The 24,383-nt window shown below is 37.0% G+C and overlaps 3 protein-coding genes across 5 annotated transcripts in view; 2 read left to right on the top strand and 1 right to left on the bottom strand.

Moving 5' to 3' along the window:
* Nucleotides 1-24,383, top strand: part of LOC139136908 (sulfotransferase 1B1-like) — a 139,600-nt gene that overhangs the window by 94,079 nt on the left and 21,138 nt on the right. The window lies entirely within an intron of this gene.
* On the bottom strand, nt 114-10,053 carry LOC139136912 (sulfotransferase 1C4-like). Of its 2 annotated transcripts, XM_070704765.1 has the most exons (7): nt 9,713-10,000; nt 7,175-7,298; nt 6,214-6,433; nt 5,505-5,634; nt 4,636-4,730; nt 3,577-3,748; nt 114-2,180 (listed from the first exon to the last, which is right to left on the bottom strand). In XM_070704765.1, the coding sequence occupies exons 2-7, from the start codon at nt 7,276-7,278 to the stop codon at nt 2,074-2,076; spliced, it is 828 nt and encodes a 275-aa protein (XP_070560866.1). In that variant the 5' UTR covers nt 7,279-7,298; nt 9,713-10,000; the 3' UTR covers nt 114-2,073. The 2 variants fall into 2 exon arrangements, with proteins under 2 accessions (XP_070560866.1, XP_070560867.1); XM_070704766.1 differs by lacking the exon at nt 5,505-5,634 and having other exon boundaries at nt 6,219-6,433; nt 9,713-10,053.
* On the top strand, nt 11,154-23,663 carry LOC139136906 (sulfotransferase 1C4-like). 2 transcript variants are annotated; one of them, XM_070704754.1, is made up of 8 exons: nt 11,154-11,518; nt 13,729-13,952; nt 14,699-14,822; nt 15,967-16,186; nt 17,024-17,153; nt 18,737-18,831; nt 19,610-19,781; nt 22,537-23,663. In XM_070704754.1, exons 2-8 carry the CDS (start codon nt 13,805-13,807, stop codon nt 22,641-22,643), a joined length of 996 nt encoding a protein of 331 aa, XP_070560855.1. In that variant the 5' UTR covers nt 11,154-11,518; nt 13,729-13,804; the 3' UTR covers nt 22,644-23,663. The 2 variants fall into 2 exon arrangements, with proteins under 2 accessions (XP_070560855.1, XP_070560854.1); XM_070704753.1 differs by lacking the exon at nt 11,154-11,518 and having other exon boundaries at nt 13,537-13,952.

The following is a 24,383-nucleotide window of genomic DNA, read 5'->3' as shown; positions in this document are numbered from 1 at the left end:
TGAGAGAAAACAAATTAAAGTAAACAAGTAACGTCGAATTGAAGCCGCCTTTCTGACAACGATAATATCTCCATTTTCTGTCTGTATTACCATACTAGGCTCATAGAACACGATTTATTTTTTATTTTATTTTATTAAACCTTGTTTAACGAGGGTAGCCTGGTAAGCTTCAGTAAAGATGCTTATCTTCCCCAGGGCCCTCAAATGAACATACAAACTGATACAAAGCAGAACAACATGAAACATAACTAACAAAGCTAGAACAATACAATGCACAGAAAAAAGTGGCCAGGAGTTACCACCTGCACACAGGAGGGGAAAAAATGCACAATCACACTAGATAACAAAAACAAATTTAACAAGAAAACTAAAACTTAGAAACACAAAAAATTATACCCAATAAGCTTTCAGGTAGGCAGTTTTAAAACTGCTTAATGAGTTACTAGATCTTATATTTTAATCGACATTATTCCACTGATTAGCACTATTTACAGTAAAGCCTTTTCGATAAAAATCCTTATTTGTTGCAGGAACCACTAACAATTTTTGCATCTTGGATCTTGTAACTCTTTTATGATCAATTTCGGTAAAAAGACTTTAAAGATTCCTAGGATCAAATCGTTTGATAATGTACATATCCTTAATAATTTGTGCTTCTTCTAGAATTCTCTCCGTGTACACAGATAAGCAGCGATAACCGTTTTTATGGCAGAGTTCTATGTAATCGCTTTCTAGCTTGCTCTCAAGATCGATACCTTACTTATCTTAGACAACTCGCTCGCGCAGGAAAACATTGCGTTTGTGTCAAACACATGGGAACACAATAGGTCTTTACGAAAAAGGACTCTGTTTATGACATTGGGTCAACAATATATTTTAGTTTATGCTATTATTGTACGCTCCGACGTTCTGATACGTTGACTAGCAATCCACAAAGGTATGACTTGTCCTGCCTGCAAATAAAACTGCCGTTCTAGTCGAAAAATAAACACATATCCTACATTCAGTTCAATGTGGAAGTCTCTCTGCTGTCTAAAAAACATACTCATGTCACGATAAAATGAAAAATATTAAAGAAATCTGACGAATTTTGACAAAGTCGGCGTTTCTGGTGTCAACCGTTGTAATAACGCAACTTATTATCATAGAGGACGCCGTCCGCACATAGAAAGTGGTGAATCTCCGTTTGATGCCCTTGATGGCGTTGCTCACGGACCAATCAACGATAAGCTGGATGGAGAAAGATTTAAAAATGATCTTATTCAGGAAGACGATGAAAACCGCGTCCTACAAGCAGAGACATCAGGACAGAGGTTGAATATATCGTCTATGTCAGAGAAGTGATTAAACAACACATGTCTTCTGTCTCTTTTTTATTCCTAATGTTTATTTCAAAGTAACATATATGTATAGTTTTACTTTCATCTACTGGCAAGCAAGGACAGAAAACCTAAGGTTTACTAGATAAGGCCAGTGTTATTAAAGCTGTATGGTTTGAGCAATCACTTCAACGTAGCAAACTTTAACGTACTAAATTGTAATCTATTTTTGTACTCGCTCTTTTGTTTGACTGGAATTAATTCTTGTTGATAAAATAATTTGAGGGGCGGAAAGGACATCTCAAAAATCAACATTTAAGCCGGTATCTGCTAGGTATCGTAACGATATGTTATGACGTACAGTCAAAATATCGTACTCGTCATTTCTAGAACGCAAATACTTTCCTCGTAAACAAAATATCTATCTAAAAGTACTTCTCAGTTTAGTATTCACTGGAATATACTTGTTTGTCAAAATGCAAAGCCCGTGATGACCAAAACAAAACACAACAAAACAAAAACAAAAAAACCTAGTTGATCTGCACAACTTGTATTAGAGGGGTGTGAATTATAGTTCACTCTATGGAAAACTGCAAAGAATATCTATTTAAATACTATACGCGTTCAGTAGTATTCGACAGTTCAGGAGATCGATGAGATTCTCTTAGGATCAGTCAAAGCTTTACGTCGTAAATTGTAAATCTCGACTTTTAATCGTTGTAGTTTATGTAGTCACGCGTAACACGGTCAAAGGTCACCACTCGAAGTCCAGTCCACTGCCTTTCATTCTTTCCTCGTATATTTTCTCGTATTCCTTGTTCTGGGCCACCGTGAAAAAGTTCATCCAATCACCAACCACACCTGAAATACAAGGAAGTGACAGGTTGCACTGTAATTTCCACAGATCAACAGACCCTGGCAATATAGCAACATATTTACAACATTATTCATCCAAATTCCATTTTTTCAGCGTTAGTGCTCTTACTGTTTCGTAATACATGTTAGGGACAGATATTCGGAATCTCAAACTTTTACATTACTTTCTTTGTCTTCCGCTTTTAGGGGTAATTTTTAAGCTCTTTGAGCAAGAAAAAACTTGTATAGTTGTAATTATATTTTCCCCCATAGAGTTAACACATGGATATGGCGGCCATTTTAATTTTTTCAAGTATCGATAAATGCTTAGCAATTTATATCTTTAGTTCAAAACTTTGCACACGGTGACCCCTGATTTTTATTCTTAATTTGGTAAGAGCACGGTTGAAAGTTTTATTGAAAAGGTTTGAGCAAAAGCTCAGTCTTTCACTCTCGAGGCGCACACGATATGAAAGCTTTTGGAAAGTAAAGCAAACCAACATACCCTATTTTGAAGAGCATGTTGGAATTAACACATTATTGTATTGTATTTATGCCAATAGTATCTAAGTGACAGTTCCAACTGCTATATCGTTATATTTCCCAATGAGCGACGCGAAGCAAAATACGTATACTTCCTGATAGTATACACACGGGGCCATGATAATTAGTCTTTATTTCGCTCGAGGCAGAATGCATACTTTTGGCGGATATGATGACTCTTAATGACGTCATCAAACTCCTAGCTTATCCTGAAGCTTTGTAGACTTAGTTTGCAACTCATGGAGAAAATGTAATTGTCGCCACCGTAAGGTTTTTCTACTAAAATTGAAGAAGCGTCAACACCTTAATGTCACAGCAGATTAAGAATATAAATATATAAATATATGAAACAACTCTTTCATCAAAGACTATGGCCGGTGATTAGCGATAACGATGTAGGCTGTTACCGTGACTACACTTCTATGAAGACTGGTACGCAACTTTTCAACTTTTTCTAAGTTAAAAATGCCAGTGACAGCAGCTTGAACTCATTTCGTGTACACTTATCATTTCCTTGTACGATTTTTCCATCGTGTCACTGTACTCTCTCGTTTGTATCCCCGTCTTCAAATAAACCAATGTATAAATATGTTGATTTAAAGGAAAATATCCTGATCTTTTACGTAAGAGGGAAAGCTTGTGATGACCACTGGTCCTCCTAAGTCAGGTACGTGACCATATGTGATACTTATAGCGAGGCAATGCACGTGGTAATCAACCCTTGTATCCACCAACATAGAGTGCTATAGGTTTTTCTGGAACCCTAAATATAAAGTACCTTTTTTCTTTTTTTTCAGAGAACGGGAAACAGAAGATTATTGTTTATTCTGTTATCAGTCCATAATGTACTGTCTTTTACCTTTTCTGACGAATTCATGCTTGACTCTTTCACCGACCAGGAGGGAAATATTAACAGCCTTGTTTTCCTTCATCTTCTTAAAAGAACAAAACTCAACAATGTTATCAATCGTATCCTCGGTCAAACTGACATCCAGAAAATCAGCAATCGACTTGACAGCACCCCTAGGATCCTGATGAAAAATGTACAATATATAATGAATGAGACACGGTAACGAACCACGTGTTCCTTCATTCATTTAGCATTTTAATACTCGAATGTTTCGCTGTTTGACGCAGATGAAGTTTAGGTTCCATTTGTATGACGTAAGTTGTCATGTTCGCGGCCTGTTAAGGAGAGAAAACCGCTATATTTGCTGTTTCAGATGACAACATAAAACATAATATCAACCATACCATAAAGTATATAATTAAATCAACTATATCGATTAAAGATGTGATGGGTGTTTAGGTATATTAGGTCTCGTGTAGAAGTTGGTTGGAGTAAGTTTGATATTTCCTTTGTCTAGTTTTTTTTTATTCAATCCATCATCAGACAGGTCAATGCCTATTTACAGGATAAAGTACCCATAACCCATTACTCAATGGAGCAATAGGGAGTAAAGTGCCTGGATCAAGACCACAGCACCGTGCTAGAGTCTCGAATTCACTTCGACAGTGAGTCTGCTACGCTGGACTAACCGAGTCTCAAACTCATAAACATATACGTATATATCTCCAAGTATTGGCGATCAGTATATGCTTCCAATTATAAGTACATTTTGATGACCTAACTAGTGATAATCAATGGAACATTCAAAGGAAGCGAACATGTTTATAATGTGATATACAATTGATAATGACAAGAATGACATTTCTCAATGAGTTAGTTATTTAGAGAAGTCTGGAATGCAGTAGAATTTAGGACAACAGCTCACTGATCAGTTTTGTTGAACCTAGTTAATATAAAGTGTCAGCGGGTGGCTAAAAGCGTTCGATATGGTTGTTCCAAGGTAAATCATTATGTTTCTTATAGTTGCGTGCATGCGAAATGACGACTGGACTCTATCGCGGTACCCACCTTTTTCATATCCTCGTATTTCAGAAATAAGACGTTTTCGTCGTTCCTATGCTGCCACCATGTCAACACGTGATCAAACCAACTTCCATACCACACTGTTAAATCACCAGAAAAGATTTACATTTAAAACATGGCAGTTTTTGTACAAACGTTAAAGCTCAGTTCTTGTCATCGTGCAGCGTTCAAGGTCGCCTTTCTTTACTTCACATTTGACAACTCTTTGGTCATTTTCCTTGCCATGGTACTAAAAGTCGTTCATGATAGTAATTTTCAAATTTCTTTCTGGTTCTATGAAAATCATGAGCACATCAGTAATGAGGGACGATTACTGAATTTTTTGTTTGCCTTTGTTCAGTGTAATTTTCAGGCACTTGGAAATTTGAATCGCAGTCACCATTCTGTTGATAGTCGAAGTTCTCATCATATCAACGAAGAAAGCTGGGACGTGATGTGATTGGCTATTCAATGCATGGATTCCAGTCTCCTTCTATTAATCATACTCTGATTCGAAATTGGCCAAGCCACATGCTGCTAGACCGGAGAACCAGTAAGATAGCACATCATTCGTTTACAGGTTTAATCAGTAGGAGAATTTTAGCGCATTTGTGAAACAAGCCGACCGCAGAACATAGCTTATCTATGGATCAGCTGTCCAGCTGATTAACATAGAAAATCAACATAAAGCTGCCATAACATTGTCAACCTCAATTACGTTTCAATTTAAGAAGTCCTTGTGTTTTTGATGATCATGTAATCAATTTCTTTTGGTCCCGATTATTTATATGATGGACAAGTAAGATTGTTAATGTATTTTCTGCGACGTGAAGTACAGTTTGCTGCCTTATCATAGACCCGAAGAGACATCATACCTTTGTCATTTACATAGAGCTTGTAAAAGTCGTTCCAAGATCCTTTGTAGCCCCTCCGAACAATGCTCCTTCTAATATGATGAAAAAACGACACGCCTGTATCCTTAGGATTTCGGGCGACATATAAGATCTGCTCGGGAAGTATATCAGAAAACTTATGTGTGGTTTTATTTCAGTCCTACCTACTTTTCGTAGAGTTTTCCACGCACAGTAACAATTTGTCACATATGATTGAAGTCGGTACATTGCTTTCTTTGCACTGAAGCTTTCATTACAGTCTCCCGAAAGAGTTCAGCTGTATAGCTAGGCAATTAACTAAAGCAAGTATGTTTTGTTGAATTGGTGATAATCAGTTTCATCTAAAATTACACACACAGACAGCGTTGGTACATGAAATCTACAGATGGGTCAACTGCAAGAAGTATGAAGTAGAAACACACTAATAAAATAAGAGAAGACGAGGAAATAGACAAAGACAAATTCAAGTTCCATTAATAAACAGGTACGTACTACTCAGAACAGTAAACAGATGCATATGTAGGTGGATATCTATAAAGTTTCAGTGATAGTGTAATAATACGACATACATACATACATACATACATACATACATACATACATACATACATACATACATACATACATACATACATACATACATAGATAAAGAATGATTGATGCCTTCAAGGTAAGTGATGATGGTACACACCTTACATTTCTTTCGGAGGGCTTGACTTGGGAAGGCGTGGTACGGCAAGTGAGACTTCAAAAGCCTTGGTGGTTGAATTTTCTCCATCTGCTTGAGTCCGTCTCCACTCTTAAAACCAAGTTTGTGCATTATAAGCAGCCTCTTAATGAATGATAGCTCCATGATGGCATTTGGCAATATAGGTTTGAGTAATACTAGAAGACTTACTGCTAAAGAAAACCTAAAACAATCAGAGAGCAGTTTTCGTGTAATCCAATTGCTTCGATGAATATTAGAGATTTAAAATAACAAGTATCATGTCAATTATTGCTGACAATTCCCCTAATTCACTAAAAATGTTAAGGCAGAACGCGGCTGGGGACAGTTATTCGGATTCTCAAATTTTTCAACTTTCGATTTGGCCTATCACTCGCGGGGGTCCGCTTTGACACTCTTGGAGTAAATCAATTTTTCACCAGCGTAGCTTTGCGAAATTCGATAACTTTATTTCTCTCCTTAGAGATAACAAATGGATGGTGGCGATTTTGAATTTCAAATATTGGTAAATATTGGGCAATTTGTTTCTCTAGTAGCAAAATTTGCATACTCAACCTTTATTTTTATTTTTGATTTTGAAAGGGAAAAGTTGAAATTCGCTTGAGGAAAGTTTGAGCAAAGGTTTACGTAATTCATTTAATTTCATTTTAATTTCGATGACGACTGTTTTGAAAACAAATCGCAGGTGATTTAGAGCACAAAAACTGGTATCACTTAATGTTTCTACATATAAGTAAACCTTGATTCCGGCTGTTCAGGTTGTGATGTATGCGGTGTTTCTCGATCAGCAGGTGTACTTACGAGGAAGGGGATGTATAAATATAGTTTTGAATACATAGGGGTCACATTGGTTTTCGGGCTTGTGACATTGTGCATTGGCTTTATAAAAAGAGTTGTGATTAATCATAACATTGATGTTAAATACCAGAAAGGAAATTTGAATCCAGCCTCTAACATCGGGTGTCTCTCTTGTTGACGGGCAGCAGTATTGATCTCTGTGTTTCCTCCATTCATAACCAACGATGCCATCTCTATCGTTCACGTGGTTCCTGAAAAGGCAGACAGATATTGCTACTATACCAGTTCATGAGAACACAGTCTTTTAATAATTGGGATGTACAGTGAGAGTGCCGGAAACCCCTCCTTTCCCTAGACGAATAGCGGCTATCTCAATAAATATCGGGAATGTGGCAATGATCCAGGGCCGTAGCCTGAACAAGTTGCCATGGGCGGGGGGGGCGCAAAACCTAACTTGGCTAGAATTCGGGGAGTTTAAATAAAGTTACATATTTTGCGTATTATTTGCGTTAATTAGCAAACAACACTGAATTTAGCAATTATTATGTCTACGTATCCGCTCGATATATGTCCTAGTCATTGCGATGACTAAGTTACAACAATGATATAGTTTATAAAGTAAATGTCCATTACCAAATGAAAAAAAATACATTTCGAGTTCAATAGTTTTGCCCAAAGTTTATAAAAATCATACTTCAATGACTTTGATCTGGCATCTTGCCTCTACGGCTATCATGATTATAAAACATGTTCATTACTTTTCTCTCCCCATGTACTCTCTCTACCTATAAGAATAGGTAGAAAGTGTACGCTAGGTGAGAGTTGCATCGGGTCAAATAATGATAGCGTCCTTGTAGTGTTTCTTGGGACATCTACACTACGTTTGAAGCAACAACAACACAATAGTTACGTTCGTTGAGTGTTATTGGTCGATAACAACATGATTAATATATCAACATAAACAACAATACAAACAACAACATCAACTACAACAACAACAACAACCAGAGTTTTCAGTTCCCTTGGGGAATACAAGAATTCTGAGTGAGCTTCATTATCAGCTATTTCGCCTCAAGTGAACCGAGTTCAGGGACGTATTTGAACATGTATCTGGTACTGTTGCTGCATTTTTAGTCTACATGCACTTCGAAAATGTAACAACGTTTCAGTTTGCCCGTACCGAACTAGGACACTTAGAAGAGGCTCCAAGCTCTGATTCAGAGTGGTCATTGGTCGCTCACAAATCAAAACGGCCCTTTTCAGGGCCACCAAATATTCCAAAAAGATATCTGCCTGCTTAGACTTGCTTCAAATATGAGGGCATATAAGTATCAAAATATATAATAAACTGAAGGACAAAACATCAGCAGACCATCACGCTAAAGGCAGGCTGTTGCGTAGATCGTTGGGTGAACGCCTTGGCCAGCCAGTAACTCAGCTGTTTGTCTGTCAGCACTGTATCTGAAGAATTGCTTATCAGATTGGAATCAAATCTGGTATATGAATCTGCTTAGGAATAGCAAGAACTGCTTAGATTTTTGATGGACGTGGCTTGCATTAATAATTGCACTAATGTGCATAATAATTCATTCAGAAGTCAGATATTCTCATAAAGACAGTGTCATCAAGGAGTCATATGACAGACTTCACAGTCATGTAGAATACTACTGCTCATTTGTTTATCTAATATTCGTTGTTAGGGACATGTATATAATTTGACTCAAACAAAGATTACGAAACTTGCTGTGTATGTTGGAGATACTACCATAAGAGCAATTGAAGCCATTTGCATTTTGCTTCTGTTAATTATAACAAATTTCACAAATCGGGATGTGTATCTGGATTTATGGGACCAAAGGTGATGAATCTTGCTATGTATACTTATGATACTATGATTTAACAGTAGTGAAAGTCATTCTGCATACTTACATCAGCTAATTACTATTTTTCAGCTAATTATTAATTTTTATACTTACACATAATTTGCTCGTGATGTTGATTGATGACTTTTACGAAGTTACAAACTCATAGCGATAACGTCGGAGAAAAGGGTCGCTTCAGGGCCCATTGCAATGTATACTGAAACACGGGGGCATTTTTCATTTCATATCTGGTTAGATTATCATTGTTATCCATAAAATGGTTTGCAAATCATTCAGAAATTAATTAATTGATTGATTGAAGTAACCACAGGCCTAATGCATCATTTATTGGCCATACTGTGCCTTTAAAAGGGTTCTTCAAGGAGCGGTAAGTCTTGGGAATAACCTTGATATGCGGGAGCTGTCTCGCAAGGTTTCCTGTGACTCAATGCTTCATTTCTTATGTTTCATGATCACATAATTTTGAAATTATCAAAAGAGATGTGTAGATTTAATAGGCAATGGTATCGTCGGTGCGCTGGAGATCAGCCAAAACACTGCATGGACCAGATTCATAGATATCGAGTCAAAATCCCAATTGTTCGTTGACCTTTGTGCCTATGTATGACTGATTGAGGTCAGGGTCGTGGAGAGGACCGCTTTATATCACGCTGAAATTGTTTTTCACCTTGGAATACCTGTCATAAGTAACCACATATGCTCAAAATATACAAATGGCAGAAGGAACATGATTAATAAAGCAACAAAAAGCTCGGCTCTGTGTAGTACTCAACTCAACTTACCCGACTTTGGGTAGCTAACAACGAAGACATCGTCCTCTCGGCAGTTGACAATGTCCGGCCTCTCTATCATCTTTCTGTTAAACTTGTTGGAGTAACACACCCCATCGTGTTCGATAGTAGATGCAAGAAACCTGGCATTCTCGTCCATTTTGAGACACGACTAACGGAATCTTATTATGGCCTTATTATGGTCGTAGTACGGTTGCTGTGACAACAATCTGGAGGAGCGCTTAAGAAACACCAGTGACGTGTATTACTGCCATTTCAATGCCAGATCACGTGACGTTTTTATAAATCCCTGCCCCAATGTCCCTCATTTGCTGCCGGATATCCTTGGAATGTCGCATGAATGAATATTAAACACCCGCTAATGTATTTTATGTTTCGCCAGTTCGGAGTCCTTCATTCCTACCTCACACATTTTCTCTTAGTCCTTGTTCTCGGCTACCGCGAAAAAAGTTCACCTAATCGCCATAATGGAAGTAACGGCATCACATGACCGAGGGGACAGATTTTATCCCAATCATTGCACTACAACGAATCCAAACTTTCCTGAGTTATATCAAATTCTGAACAAATTTATCCGTGTTTTTGCGAAATATTAGTGACATTATATTTAGCAATCAGCGGGCATGTTTATGGCATTAACAGTCAGGCACGTCATACCCTTGAATGTTATGGTCCACTGATTGTGGCCTTGAACGCGGTCGTTCCTCTACATCAGGTCAATTTGCCATGCACCTACTCCCAGTCTTTATAATTTCGCTGTATATATTGTACCCTCGGACACATCGCGACTATTTGATTCAGAGTTCAAGTCCAAGTTTCTGATTTCATTTCATATCATTTCATTTCAATTTTTAATTTTGGGTTTATCGTTTCCCTTTTTGAGACTACAAACCTCTGTGAAATCTGTTGTAAATCCGTGTTTGTATGGCGAAGTAGGGGCGGCGCAACCAATTGCCGAACTTCACTTCGACGAACAGGTGAATTAAAAGGATGAATGAATGGAACTTGATTATGCAACGTCTCACCGGCCTCTTCATCTGATTCGTTACACTGGTCTCCAGTCGCTCGGCTGTTCTCGGTCGTGGTTCCCAGTCCAGCATTCTCCTTTTCTCGGGCGTTTGCACCAGTTGTACTGGCTGGCTTCCCAGTACAATGCTTCAATTTCTTGACCGTTTGCTAGAGTTTATTCCTTCAGCTGATTATGTTTATATATATATATATATATATATATATATATATATATATATATATATATATATATATATATATATATATATATATATATATATATATATATATATATATATCATACATATATATATATATATATATATATATATATATATATATATATATATATATATATAATATATATATATATATATCCCACAGATTTGGGGCAAAAATACTCATTAGTATATGGCGAGATACTCATTCATTCAGTCGCCCGCAGTCGCTTGTGGTTCGATTCACGGCGAAGGCAACCGTATGCGTAGAAACATTTCTAATGCATACAGCGGCGTTCGCCGTATAACAGACCACACGCGACTGTGCAATCTCCCTATGTAGTCAACACGTTAGACGATAAGGCAATGTTTGTGGACTATAACAGCATTGTGAGGTCAAATGATCCTAGATTCAAGGAAAAGGCAGGAGAAGAGACAATCGACAGGGAAAAAATTTGCCTTTACTGGAAATATCGCAGATTACAAATGGAGGAATGGAGCACATTATCACACCCCAGCGACGTTTGTACGGTTCCCCGTGAGAAGTAAGAGATTTAGTAACACACTGCAGGTAAGGGAGCCTTCAGTAATACAGGGGTGTGGGGCGGAGCAATCGCGAAGGGCCATTTTTTTCCATTTTTACAAACCTGCTCATGGGGGAGGGTCACATTTGTAAAATTAGCCTTGGGGGAGGGTCACCTTTATATTTGTCAATTTTATAATCAAGACGAATTCTCAGTGTGTTGATTACAGAATTTAGAAGCTTTTCACAGTAACACTGTATAGGGAATTGCAGTATAGCTGTCCATAGTGCATATACATTGTATCTCTTAGGTATAATAATGTGTTCACTAAGATGGTACAGATGACACTGACAGCATGTGTGTGAATCTGTCTATGTGATAAATGATACATGTATGATACATACTTGCACACACGCACAGATTATCATCGCATGTTAAATTAATTTGTTTAAAGTTAGTAGCGTCGTTCGACCTAAACATAACAATAATATTATATAGGCTTATACCTTGGTGTCGCGCCAGGGGTTAAGATTGGCAATGTTATTTGTATTGATTCATGATAAAATATAATTAATTGTTACTTCATATGACAACTATCGCGCCCAGTTTCCCTCGGATGAAAGCAGTTCACGTACGACACGACCTCAAACCCTGCAGCAGTGCAGGTATAGATTTTCTGTAATGTGTAAAAATTGGCAATTTTTACCATGATAACAGCCTATTGCGTTAATCAAGGGACGTATTATGCAATAATTATCATTGCAATGGTAACCGCACTGCCCACCTTCTACTTGCAAGCTGAAAACTAGAGCGTTCCGTCTAAAAACTGGCAATTTTTGAATCTAATTATTGACACAGGGGGCGGTTTTCTAAAATTCAATCCCAGCATTCTTTGCATATGCCCCGTTCATATGCACGACAGTTTTCTCCTGTTTCTATTTTTATACGTTATATTAACGATATTTTGTATCAGCGACAAGGTGGATAATAATACTTACTGGCTAATAAAAGAGATATATTTTACAAATGGCATGTTATATAATACTTTGCACATTTCGTATTTGTTTATTTGTTTATTTACAAACACTCAAAAAAAACATGGCGGCGCCCATAAAGTAGGGTACACTTCCGGTTACTTGCATAGTATATTATGAATCTGCGCATGCGTAGTCAGTAAGCCGATGGCGTCACTATTATGAAAAGTGAATCTTGATCATATCTGCTTTTCAGGGAATGAAAATAGAAAGGCCTTATACTGAATTACATACGACCAACTGAATGAGGAGTAAGGTACAGAACTGTCCTCTTCTATAATTCGTTTGCTAAACGGTAGACAAACCTCCTGGGCTAAACTAGCTACATCTGATTAACAAAGCTTTAGAAGATTACTGTCTAGCTGATATTATAATTATTTTTAAACTTTATACATTAGCTCACGTTTAACGGGGCGTTCCTAAGGAAAACATTCTACAGATACATGTGTATCCGATATAGACCTAATAAATGCGCCTCAAAAGTGAAAGGCTTACACTTTTGCTCAAACTTTCTGAATGACACTTAAAACCATTCTCTTACTAAATCAACCATAAACATCGGGGGTCACCTTGCAAAGTTTGAAACTAACGAAAAAAATTACTCGACAATTTGCGATATTTGAAATTCAAAATGGTCAATATGCCTGTGTTACCCTTAGGGGTGAATTTAATTGATGGATTTTCAGAAAACTAAGACGGTGAGAGTTTTTCTTTCCCAAAGCGCTTTAAAATGAGCCCCCACAAGTGGTAAATCAGAAAAGAAATGTAGAAATTTGAGAGTCCGACTATCTGTCCCCGAGGCGCTTTCTGTGCTGACCTATTACCCTTTATGAAATTAATCGTGCCCTTGAAATAATACAATGAGCTACAATAACACCTACTTATGTGTTTTGGGTTTCGCTCATATAGTTTTTTTGCTGAGTCATTTAATGTTAATAAAGTTTCATTGAAATAACTTTTTAACGGTATGTTTGCTTGACTATTGGAAGGTGTACCCATTTCCAATATATCAACATTCGTTTTCTCAAGAAATCGAATTTTGACTTTGATGACTCTGCAAAAACTAGAGCTAAACAACAAGTACATGAGCAGATGCTTATATGCATTCATACGACATTTAAGGGATAGCAGGTAGCAGATAAGGGACTTCGAAGCAGGGGTTTAAATCCATCACGTGACCAGGCATGGAAATGGCGGTAATGTAGGTCATCGATGTTTCATAGGTGCGCCCCAAGATTATTGTCAAAGCACCATACCAGAACCAAGACCATAATAAGTTTCCGTGGGTCGTGTCAAAAAATGGACGAGAACGCCAGGTTTCTTGCATCCACTTTCGAACACGATGGGGTGTGTTACTCCAAGGACACTAACAGAAGTATGATAGAGAGACCGGACATTGTCAACTGCCGAGAGGACGATGTCTTCGTGGCTAGCTACCCAAAGTCAGGTTAGTTGTTTACTACACTGAGCCCTATTTGTTGCTTGTTTGTTCATCCTACGTTAATTAATCTTAGATAGAACAATAAACCATGTATTGTTTGCTATTCGTCTATTTTTTGCATAAGTGGTTACTTATGACAGGTATTCCGAGGTGCATAACGGTTTCAGCGTGATATAAAGTGGTCCTCACCACGGCCATGACCTCAAACAGCCATGCATAGGTACAAAGGTCAACGAACTATTCAGGTGACTTTCTTTCTATGAACCTTAGTCACGCAGTGTTTCGACTGAATCTGTTTTAGAAATGTAAAACCTGATCTAATCATGAAACATAAGGAATGAACCAGTCACAGACAAGCTTGCGAGACAGCTTCGGCCAGTCTCGATTATTCCCTACACTTATCGAGCCTTGGAGAAACTTATTTAAGGCACAATATTACCAATTAATAATGAACAGGCCTATGATAACCTCGATCAATCAATTTCTAAACGACTTCCACACCATTCTTATGGGTCAGAAATATAATCTTACCAGATATGAAATTAAAATGCTCCCGTGTTTCAGTGTTTATTGCAATGGGCTGTAAAGCGACACTTTTCTCTGACACCATAACCATGAGTTCGTAACCTCGTAAAAGTTACCTAATCAACGTCACGAAAGGAAGGGTTGCCGATACTCTCACTATACATCCCAGTTATTAGAAAACTGTGTTTGCATGAACTGGAAGAAGCAATATCTGTCTGTCTTTTCAGGAACCACGTGGACGATAGAGATGGTATCATTGGTAATGAATGGAGGAAACGTAGAGATTAACACTGCTGGCCATCAACAAGAGAGACACCCGATGTTAGAGGCTGAATTCAAATTCCCTCTCTGGTACTTTACATCAATATTATGATTAATCACAACAATTATTCATAAAGCCAATACACAATGCCAACAATCGACAACCAATGTAACTTTTATATATAATATATATATATATATATATATATATATATATATATATATATATATATATATATATATATATATATATATATATATATATATATATAATATATGTAACTAATATATATAATATAAATGTGTGTCTGTGTGTGTGTCTATATATATATGTAACTAATATATATATATATATATATATATATATATATATATATATATATAAGATATGTGTGTCTGTGTGTGTGTGTCTGTGATTGTGTCTGTGTGTCTTTGTGGGTACAATAACAGAAATTACTTCAAGTACAAAGTAACATCTATATACTTCGATACATTTACATCTGTATACATATATGTGTGTGTGTGTGTGTGTGTGTGTGTGTGTGTGTGTGTGTGTACAGCCCCTTCCTCGTAAATACACCTGCCGCTCGAGTAAGCATCACTGTCATAACAACCTGAAGAGAATGATCAATGTCTTCTAATATGTGGAAGCAATAGATTTGAGTGTTAAATTGTTTTGTGTGTTTTAAGGTCACCCACGAATTTCTAACAAAACAGTCAAGTTATCGGACCTATACTTCCGGAGTCGTCATCGCACTGTTAAGGTAGTATGCGCCTCAAAAATGAACGATTGTTCAAACTGTCGTCAAGCAAATTTCCACTATTGTCCTTCAAACTCAAGATTAAATTTCAGGGGTCATTATGCGAAATTTAGTACTAGAGAGGCAATTTACCCAATATTTACCGATATTTGAAATTCAAAAATGGTCACAGTCATTTCTTATCTCTGTGAGGGACAATAAAATTATCGATTTTTGCAAATCTATGGCGGTGAAAATTTTTATTAGCTCCAAGAGCTTCGAAATGAGCCACCCATAGGCCAAAAGAAAATTGTAAAAATTTGAGAGTCCGAATATTCGTCCGAGAGGTACGTTCTACCTTAACATTGTTGCAGAAGTAAGCGAGTCTTCGGTACAACGTTATCAGCAGTGATTGACAACATGCTTGTTAGTTTAAATCTGCAATATTAACGAGAAAATTGTATAACAAGGAAATTGCTCTCCGATTAATTTAGGGTGTGTTTAGCGGTACATCTTCTCGTATTACTCAAACCTATATTGCCATATGCCATCATGGAGCTATCATTCATTAAGATGCTACTTGTACTGCAAGAGATTGCTTTTGAGAGTGGAGACGGACTCAAGCAGATGGAGAAAATTAAACCACCACGGCTTTTGAAGTCTCACCTGCCGTACCACGCCTTCCCAAGCCAAGCCATACGTAAGAAATGTAAGGTATGTTCCACCATCTCTTGCCTTGAAGGTATTCAGTGGAACGATATCATTCTTTATCTGTATTGCCAACATTTAAATCACAAAGTTCCTGACAGTCACTTTTGTGTCAATCGGTAAGTAAGTCTATTAGTAAGTAAGTAAGTAAGTAAGTAAGTAAGTAAGTAAGTAAGTAAGTAAGTAAGTAAGTAAGTAAGTAAGTAAGTAAGTAAGTAAATCTATTTTATTTGTAGTTTTATAGGTGTATAGGTAGGCAGACAGAGAGAGAGACGGTGGACGGGCAGAGGTACTGATAGATGATTTGCATACAAGGTCAAATATAGGACCTCGTATATTTTAGTGTTCGAGCTTGCATGGCTGTATCTATGCATTGTTATCATTCTATCACTTTCTAGACATCTGCCTACATATGCAAAATTATGTTTAATATTTTGATTTGTACGGATCTGCAAATGAACGGAACTTCATGTTGTCACGGTCCATTATCTTGTTCTGTCTTATCTTATTAGTGTGTGTGTTTCTACTTAAGCCTTTGAGTGCTGTAATTTTTTCTAACCAGAATTTTAGTGTAAAATTTTAACAATTCTGTAGTTGTTTTGATAATTTTGGACAAAACGGACATCACATTTCATTTGCTACAGTTTTTCATCAAAAGTTTGGCAAAAATTTGAAAAAAATTTCACTGGGGCACATTTTATAAAGGTGAAAAAAACTGACTTTGGCGCTCAAAGGGTTAATAGTTCTTGCTGTTGACACATATTTTTATTGCCCCGTGATATCCCCTTTCTGTTCGGTAAAGAAGTTGGTGAATATAAGTCTTCTGATTTCATTCCCGAGCAGATCGTATATGTCGCCCGAAATCCAAAGGATACAGGCGTGTCGTTTCTTCACCATGTCAGTATGGGCAGGGCTCCGATGGACTACAAAGGATCTTGGAACGACTTTTACAAGCTCTATGTAAATGACAAAGGTATGACGTCTCTTCGGGTCTATGATAAGGCAGCAAACTGTGCTTTACTTTACTGTACTTTAGAAAATACCTAAATAATCTTACTCGTCATCATATAAATAATTGTCTCCAAATAAGTTGATTACATGATCATCAAACACACACAAGAACTTCTTAATTTGAAACGTAATGGAGGTTAACAATGTATCCATTCACAAGCTACGTTTGCCAAAGCAGTAAACGTTGTCACACTGATAAAACGAATGATGTGCTATCTTGCTTGTTGTCGTGTCTACCACAATGTCACGTGGCAAAGTTTGGATCAGTACATAATTCATAGATAACACGATTAGAACTAATTTGGGATAATTGGATCTTCATATTTTTCAAATTTCTCAAAAGCAATAAGTGCCATATAGCTAAATGTTGCAATATCACAGATTACTCATAAAAACAAGTGTGTTACTTAAAAAGAAAAGCAAATGAGCTTACATTTGCAGATTAAAACGCCATTACTTCACAATTCAATCATTAAAAATTAGTTCCAATCGTGTTAGATGGAGACCAGGGTCTAGGCATTGCTAATCGCGTCACGTTTCTTCCTTCGTCAACTTTCGGATATAAACAGTATTATGACTGCGTTTCAAATTTCCCCGTGGTTCCAAGACAAGAAATTGACCTTTTTAAGCAAACAATTCTCTAGTGGTTAATAAGCTTACAATCCCCGTAAATTATATATTTTCAGAAAGCCTAGATATTGGGAAAAATGTTGGTTACCATAGTGTCACCATTATTTACATAACTATCACGTGACAGGTAATTTGCCTAACCTTTCAAAAATCGGTTTTCCCTATGTTTTGTTTCAATGCTTTGAGGTATGTAGCTGAAATTTGTTTGAGTGCAAGCTGTCCTAAGGATCTTCCAAACAATGTCTCAGAATTTTTTTAAACCTTCTTTAACAATTTTATGACAGAAAAACTTCCAGAGAGGTGAATTTATCCCTAGTTGATTTCTTTAAAATTGTGCTCCAAAAAAACTAAGCAAGACATAAAAAATCTGAGACACACTTTGGAAGAGCACTCTTACAGCTTGCATTCCAGCAAGTTTGAAGTATATTGTGACAAAACATAGGGAAACCCGATTTTTGAAAGGTTATGCAAATTATCTGTCACGTGATAGTTTTGTAAACAATGGTTACACTGTGGTTATCAAAATGTTCCCCTATATGTAGGCTTTCAGAAAATGTATAATTTACTGAGGTTCTGAGCTTCCTTAGCACCAGAGAATTGTTAGATTAAAAAAGGTCAATTTCTTGTCTTGGAACCTTAAAATAACACTGAACAAAGGCAAACCAAAAATTCAGTAATCACCCCTCATTACTGATGTGTTTTTGATTTTCATAGAACCCTGAAAAAATTTGAAACTTACGATGAAAAATGACTTTTAATACCTTTGCAAGGAAAATCAATAAAGAATTGTCAAATGTGAATTAAAGAAAGGCGATGACAAGAACTGAGCTTTACGTTTAACTGTTATACAAAAACTGGCAAGTTTTACATGTAAATGACTTTCTCTGTTCTTTCTCTTTTCTTGGGATTTAACAGTGTGGTATGGAAGTTGGTTTGACCATGTCTTGACATGGTGGCAGCATAGAAACGACGAAAACATCCTATTTCTGAAATACGAGGATATGAAAAAGGTGGGTACTGCGATAGAGTCCAGTCGTCATTTGCACGCAACTATAATAAACTATTGATTTACCGTTGAACAACCAAATAGAACGCTTTTAGCCACCCATAAGTACTTATTGTAACTACCTGGGTCCAACAAAAACTCGTCGGCGAGTGGTTGTACCTGAATTTTACCGCATTCCAGACTTCTCTAAATAGCTGACCAATTTAGATATTTCATTCTCATCATTATCTATTGTATCTAAAATTTATAAAAATGTTCACTTCCTTTGAATGTTTTATTGATTATCACTAGTTAGGTAATCAAAATGTACTTATCGCCAATAATTAGAAGCACGTTTTTTATCGCCAATACTTGGAGGTATATACTTATATGCTTATGAGACTCGATTAGTCCAGCGTAGCGGACTCACTGTCGAAGTGATTTCGAGACTCTAGCACAGTGTTGTGGCCTTGATCAAGGCACTACACTCCATATTGCTCAACTGAATAATGGGTTACGGGTACCTCATCATATTATTAGGCATTGGGTGTTGGATGATGGATTGAATAAATAATAGACAAAGAATATGTCAAATGTACTCCCACCAACTTCTACACGAGACCTAGTACAGTAGTTGACTTAATTATTTGCTTTATGGTTGATATTATGTTTTATTTTGTCACCTGAAATGGCAAATATAGCGGTTTCCTCCCCTTAACCGGCTACAAACGAGTCAACTTACGTCATACAAATGGAATCTAAACTGTTATGTCATTCATTATATATTGTACATTTGTCATCAGGATCCTAGGGGTGCTGTCAAGTCGATTGCTGATTTTCTGGATGTCAGTTTGACTGAGGATACGATTGATAACATTGTTGAGTTTTGTTCTTTCAAGAAGATGAAGGAAAACAAGGCTGTTAATTTTTCCCTCCTGGCCGGTGACAGTTTAAAGCATGAATTCGTCAGGAAAGGTAAAAGACAGTACATGATAGATTGATGATAGAACAAGCAACCCTCTCTTTTGTCCGTTCTCTGGAAAATGAAAAACAGAGTACTTTAGATTTGCGTCTTCGGGAAAACCGACAGCACACTATGTTGGCGGATACAAAGGACTTAAGATACAAAGTACTGTTTGATTAGACGTATATCATTTAGGACATAAATTTGTGTCCTAAACCCCAGCGTCGCTCACGTTGATTGGTAGGTTTTATGTCCCTATGCCCCATTTGCGTTCATTCATTGGCTGCCTATATGTCCTCGAGTCTCATTAATATTTACTGTTCCGAATGCAACTCATTCATTGGCCGCCATATGTTCTTGTCCTTGCCTCACTTTCGAGTGTTCCTTGTCTCGTTCTGCCATGTGCTCATTACTGTAACCTGTAACGCATCTGCGAGCCTAGCCAATCATTACCAGACAGCTAGAGCGTAGTCGCAACGTTTGTGAAGACATTGCGACTAATTGGCGAATAATGGACAGTAAATATTAATGAGACTTGAGGACATATAGGCAACCAATGAATGAACGCAAATGGGGCATAGGGACATAAAACCTACCAATCAACGTGAGCGACGCTGGGGTTTACGACACAAATTTATGTCCTAAATGATATACGTCTAATACCACATGCCCTGCCTCGCCGCTGTGAGCATCACAGGTGGTCACAACCTTACTGAGGAGGACCAGTGTCATCTCACGCTTTCCCTCTTCCAGGATTTCTTTTTCCAAATCAATAAATTTACATTTGGTTTACTTCAAAGATGGGTATGCAAACGTTAGAGTACAGTGACAGGACGGAAGAATTGCACAAGGAAATGATAAATGTACTTGAGATGAGTTCTAGATGCTGTCATTTGCATTTACCCCTGTAGAAAGTTGAAGAAATTACATGTACTTGTTTAAGCTTTGTTTACCAGTCTCCTTAGAACCGTACTGTAGTCAAGATTATATCCTGTCAAGATTGTCAAGATTGAAAGTCGCTAATCACCGGCCATAGTCTTTGATGAAACAAAAGGTTTCATATATTTGCCTGTGTTCTAGATTTACGATAAGGCTGCGTTCACAAAAACGGTGAGGGGACTGGAGAAATTCAGAGGGAAATTCGAAAATTTTGTGGGTAGTAGGGAGGGACTTGAAAGTTTTGCTCTACCTGTAGGAGGGGGACCTGAAATTTTTTTGTTTCCCTTTTACTTTTTAATTTTCCGATTCCAAGGTTTCGTTGGTAATTCAACGAAAAACGAATAACATTTTAATGTCATCGAATTGCTCTAATGTACAAAATCTATCTAGAACAATTTTGTCACATTTCATGACTTATCTCGAAAAAAATCTAAACAAGTACCATGATTTTCGTTAAAAAATCAAACATAATATGTTGATATTTTTTCAATATTTGTATGCAGTATATCAAATACAGTTTCTTTCTGTCTCCCTAAAGCATGCTAAAACACACAACATTCAGTCAACCTTTTAGTATTGTAAACTTTGAGCAGCATCTAAGTCACATGTGTCTAGTACTTTTAAAAAATGTTTTTGGTAGGTCACTCTGATCAGTTTTTCACAATTTGGCAAAATGTAGCCAGAAATTCACAAGTTGCATACTCTCTCATGACCGTCATTTTGGTTGCTCTTCAGCAGGTGCCATTGACCTTGCCAAAGTTGGATTAGCTCACATTGACTTTGATAAATCCAAAAAGTTCACTGATGCGTTTAAAAATGAATCAATTTAAGAACTTGCCTTAGGAATATGGCTCTACAACCTGATAATGATAATACATGTTTATTTTTACTTTGCTTGCATCCCCAATAAATATGCGGCTATATGATAATTGGGGGCTTTTAAAAATTGGTCATATAGATGGAGTGGACTTGGATTTTTTAGGGAATTGAGGGGGAATCTGTAAAAAACTATTTCAACCGCGATTCCTCCGCCCCATCCCACCCTCACCGTTATTCGTGCACGCAGCCTTACATTCGTGGTTGTGGGTCTGTGGGGAAGTTTATTTCGATTTAGTACAAAAACCTTACGGAGACGACAATTACATTTTCTCTATGAGTTACAAACTAAGCCTACAAAGCTTCAGGATAGGCTAGGAGTTTAATTACGTCATTAAGAGTCATCATATCCGCCAATAGTATGCAATCTGCCTCGAGCGAAAAAAGATGAATTTATTATCATGGTTCCGGGTGCAACATAAGGTTAGATCAGGAAGATTACACAATTTGCTTCGTATGTCACATTGGGAAACATAAAGATATAGCAGTTGTTATTCAGATACTATCAGTATAAGTACAACACAGTCAATCATGTGTTAATTTCAGCATGCTCTCCAAAATAGGGTATGTTGGTTGGTATTACTTCTAAAAACATTCACACAGTATGCGCCTCGAGAGTGGAAGACTAAACTTTTGCTCAAAGTTTCCTCAATAAAACTTTCATCGGTGCTCTTACTAAATTAAGAATAAAAATCAGGGGTCACCGTGCAAAGTGTAAAGTACAAATTCTTCTTACTCAAAGAGTTTTAAATTTACCCCTAAAAGCGGTAGAAAACGCAAGTAAATTTATAAAAGTTTGAGAGTCTGAATATCTATCCCCGAGGTGCATTACAAACAGTACGAGCAATAACGCTGAAAAACCGAAATTTGCGTGAACACTATGGTAAATATGTTGCTATTTTGCTATGGATCTATTGGTCTATGGAAACCTATTACTTTCTTGTATTTCAGGTGAGGTGGGTGATTGGATGAACTTTTTCACGGTGGCCCAGAACAAGGAATACGAGAAAATATACGAGGAAAGAATGAAAGGCAGTGGACTGGACTTTGAGTGGTGACCTTTGACCGCGGTACATGAGACGACATAATATACAGGGATTAAGAAGTCGAGATGTACAGCGACGTGAAGCTTTGACTGATCCTAAGAGGATCTCGTTCGATCTTCTGAACTGTCGAATACATATAGTACACTAAAACTCGTACACCTTTCATACCTTGTACAGATCGACAAGTTTTGTTGTTGTTTTATTTTTATTTGTTTTGTTTTGTTTTCTTTTGTTTGGGTCATCACAGGCTTTGCATTTATGACAAACAGTACATTCCAATGAAATGCTAAACTGACAAGTATTTTTAGAATTTTTAATTCAAGTCAATTTCTCTTTTGTATATACGAGAATAATCTTTGCGTGCTAGGAATGACTGGTACGATATTTTGACCGTGCATCATTACATATAGTTCATTACCTTTGTTACTAATCGGTTTTTTTCTTCATAGTAACGTAACGTTCACCATGTTACTATTCGTTCTTCCAATGGGGAGTTTGTTTCACTCGCCTTGGCTGCTGAGAGGTACCTGGGGATCTTCAGTGTATTGACTAAACGAGACGTTTAGAGTTCGTTGGTACTACATAAACTTTATTTCTCTGTAGACAAGCTTGACAGTTGCCATCGCCCAAGATACGGTTCTCCCATAGTCTAAATGTCTTGGGTCCGCTGTGTTCCTCTCTCTCTCTATTCCAATCTTACTTGTATTGTTTTAGAATGGGATTTTAAACGTTATCTTTAAGGCGTGGCTTTGATCATACGATAGACATGAATTAAAGATAAAATGATACATCCAATCATAAACATCAATGCAGGTCTTGACATAGGGGATAGCCTATGTGTCCGTCCCCATGGGTTGGTAGGTGTTTTGTTGTATTGCTAATAAAGGTTTATTCTACCAAACTTTGGTGTTTTGGTCTTGCACTGCCCTTGACAATCTTGCGTAAACGTTTTATCAGCATGCTGCATCTATTATCTGACCAGTTTGATTGCCTAATTCGCCAAAGCAAGCAAGGTAGTAATTTAGTCTATTATCTGATGACTTTGAGTGCCTAATTTGCCAAAGTAAGCAAGGGTAAATTACTAATCTGTGGACGCTGTCACCAGATTATCACCGGATTAACTTTGACAAAGTCAACAACGAGCGCACCAGCAAGGTATGCGCTCGTTGTTGACTTTGTCAAAATTAATCCGGTGATAATTTATATTCTTTAAATTCTCAGTGTGTTGTTTACAGAATTTAGAAGATTTTCACAATAATACTGCAAAGAGAATTGCAGTATAGCTGTCCCATAGTACATGCATCGTATCTCTTAGGTTTAATAATGTGTTCACTAAGAGTGGTACAGATAATACTGGCATCATGTGCGTGAATCTGTCAATCTAAATGATAAATTATACTTATATGATACATACTTGCACACACGAACAGATTATCATTGCATATTAAATTACTGTTTCAAGTTAGCGTGGCTTGACCTAAAGAAATTCTTATCTGACAATCTCATTAATATTTTTGGTCTGGCAAAGCAATATTATGAAAAATTAATCTTGGTCCTATCAGCTCTTAAGGAGATGAAAATAGAAAGGCATTATATTGAATTATATACAACCAACTGAATGAGGAGTAAGGTGCGGAACTGTGCCTTTCTATTATTCCTTTGCTAAACTGTAGACAAGCCTATGGGGCTAAACCAGCTACATACGATTAGCAAAGATTATTGGAAAAGTTTACTGTTTAGCTAATATTAGAA

This window comes from Ptychodera flava, chromosome 7 (genome assembly GCF_041260155.1).
Source record: "Ptychodera flava strain L36383 chromosome 7, AS_Pfla_20210202, whole genome shotgun sequence".
NCBI classification, from domain to species: Eukaryota; Metazoa; Hemichordata; class Enteropneusta; family Ptychoderidae; genus Ptychodera; species Ptychodera flava.
This window is presented reverse-complemented; position numbering and strand designations above follow the sequence as displayed.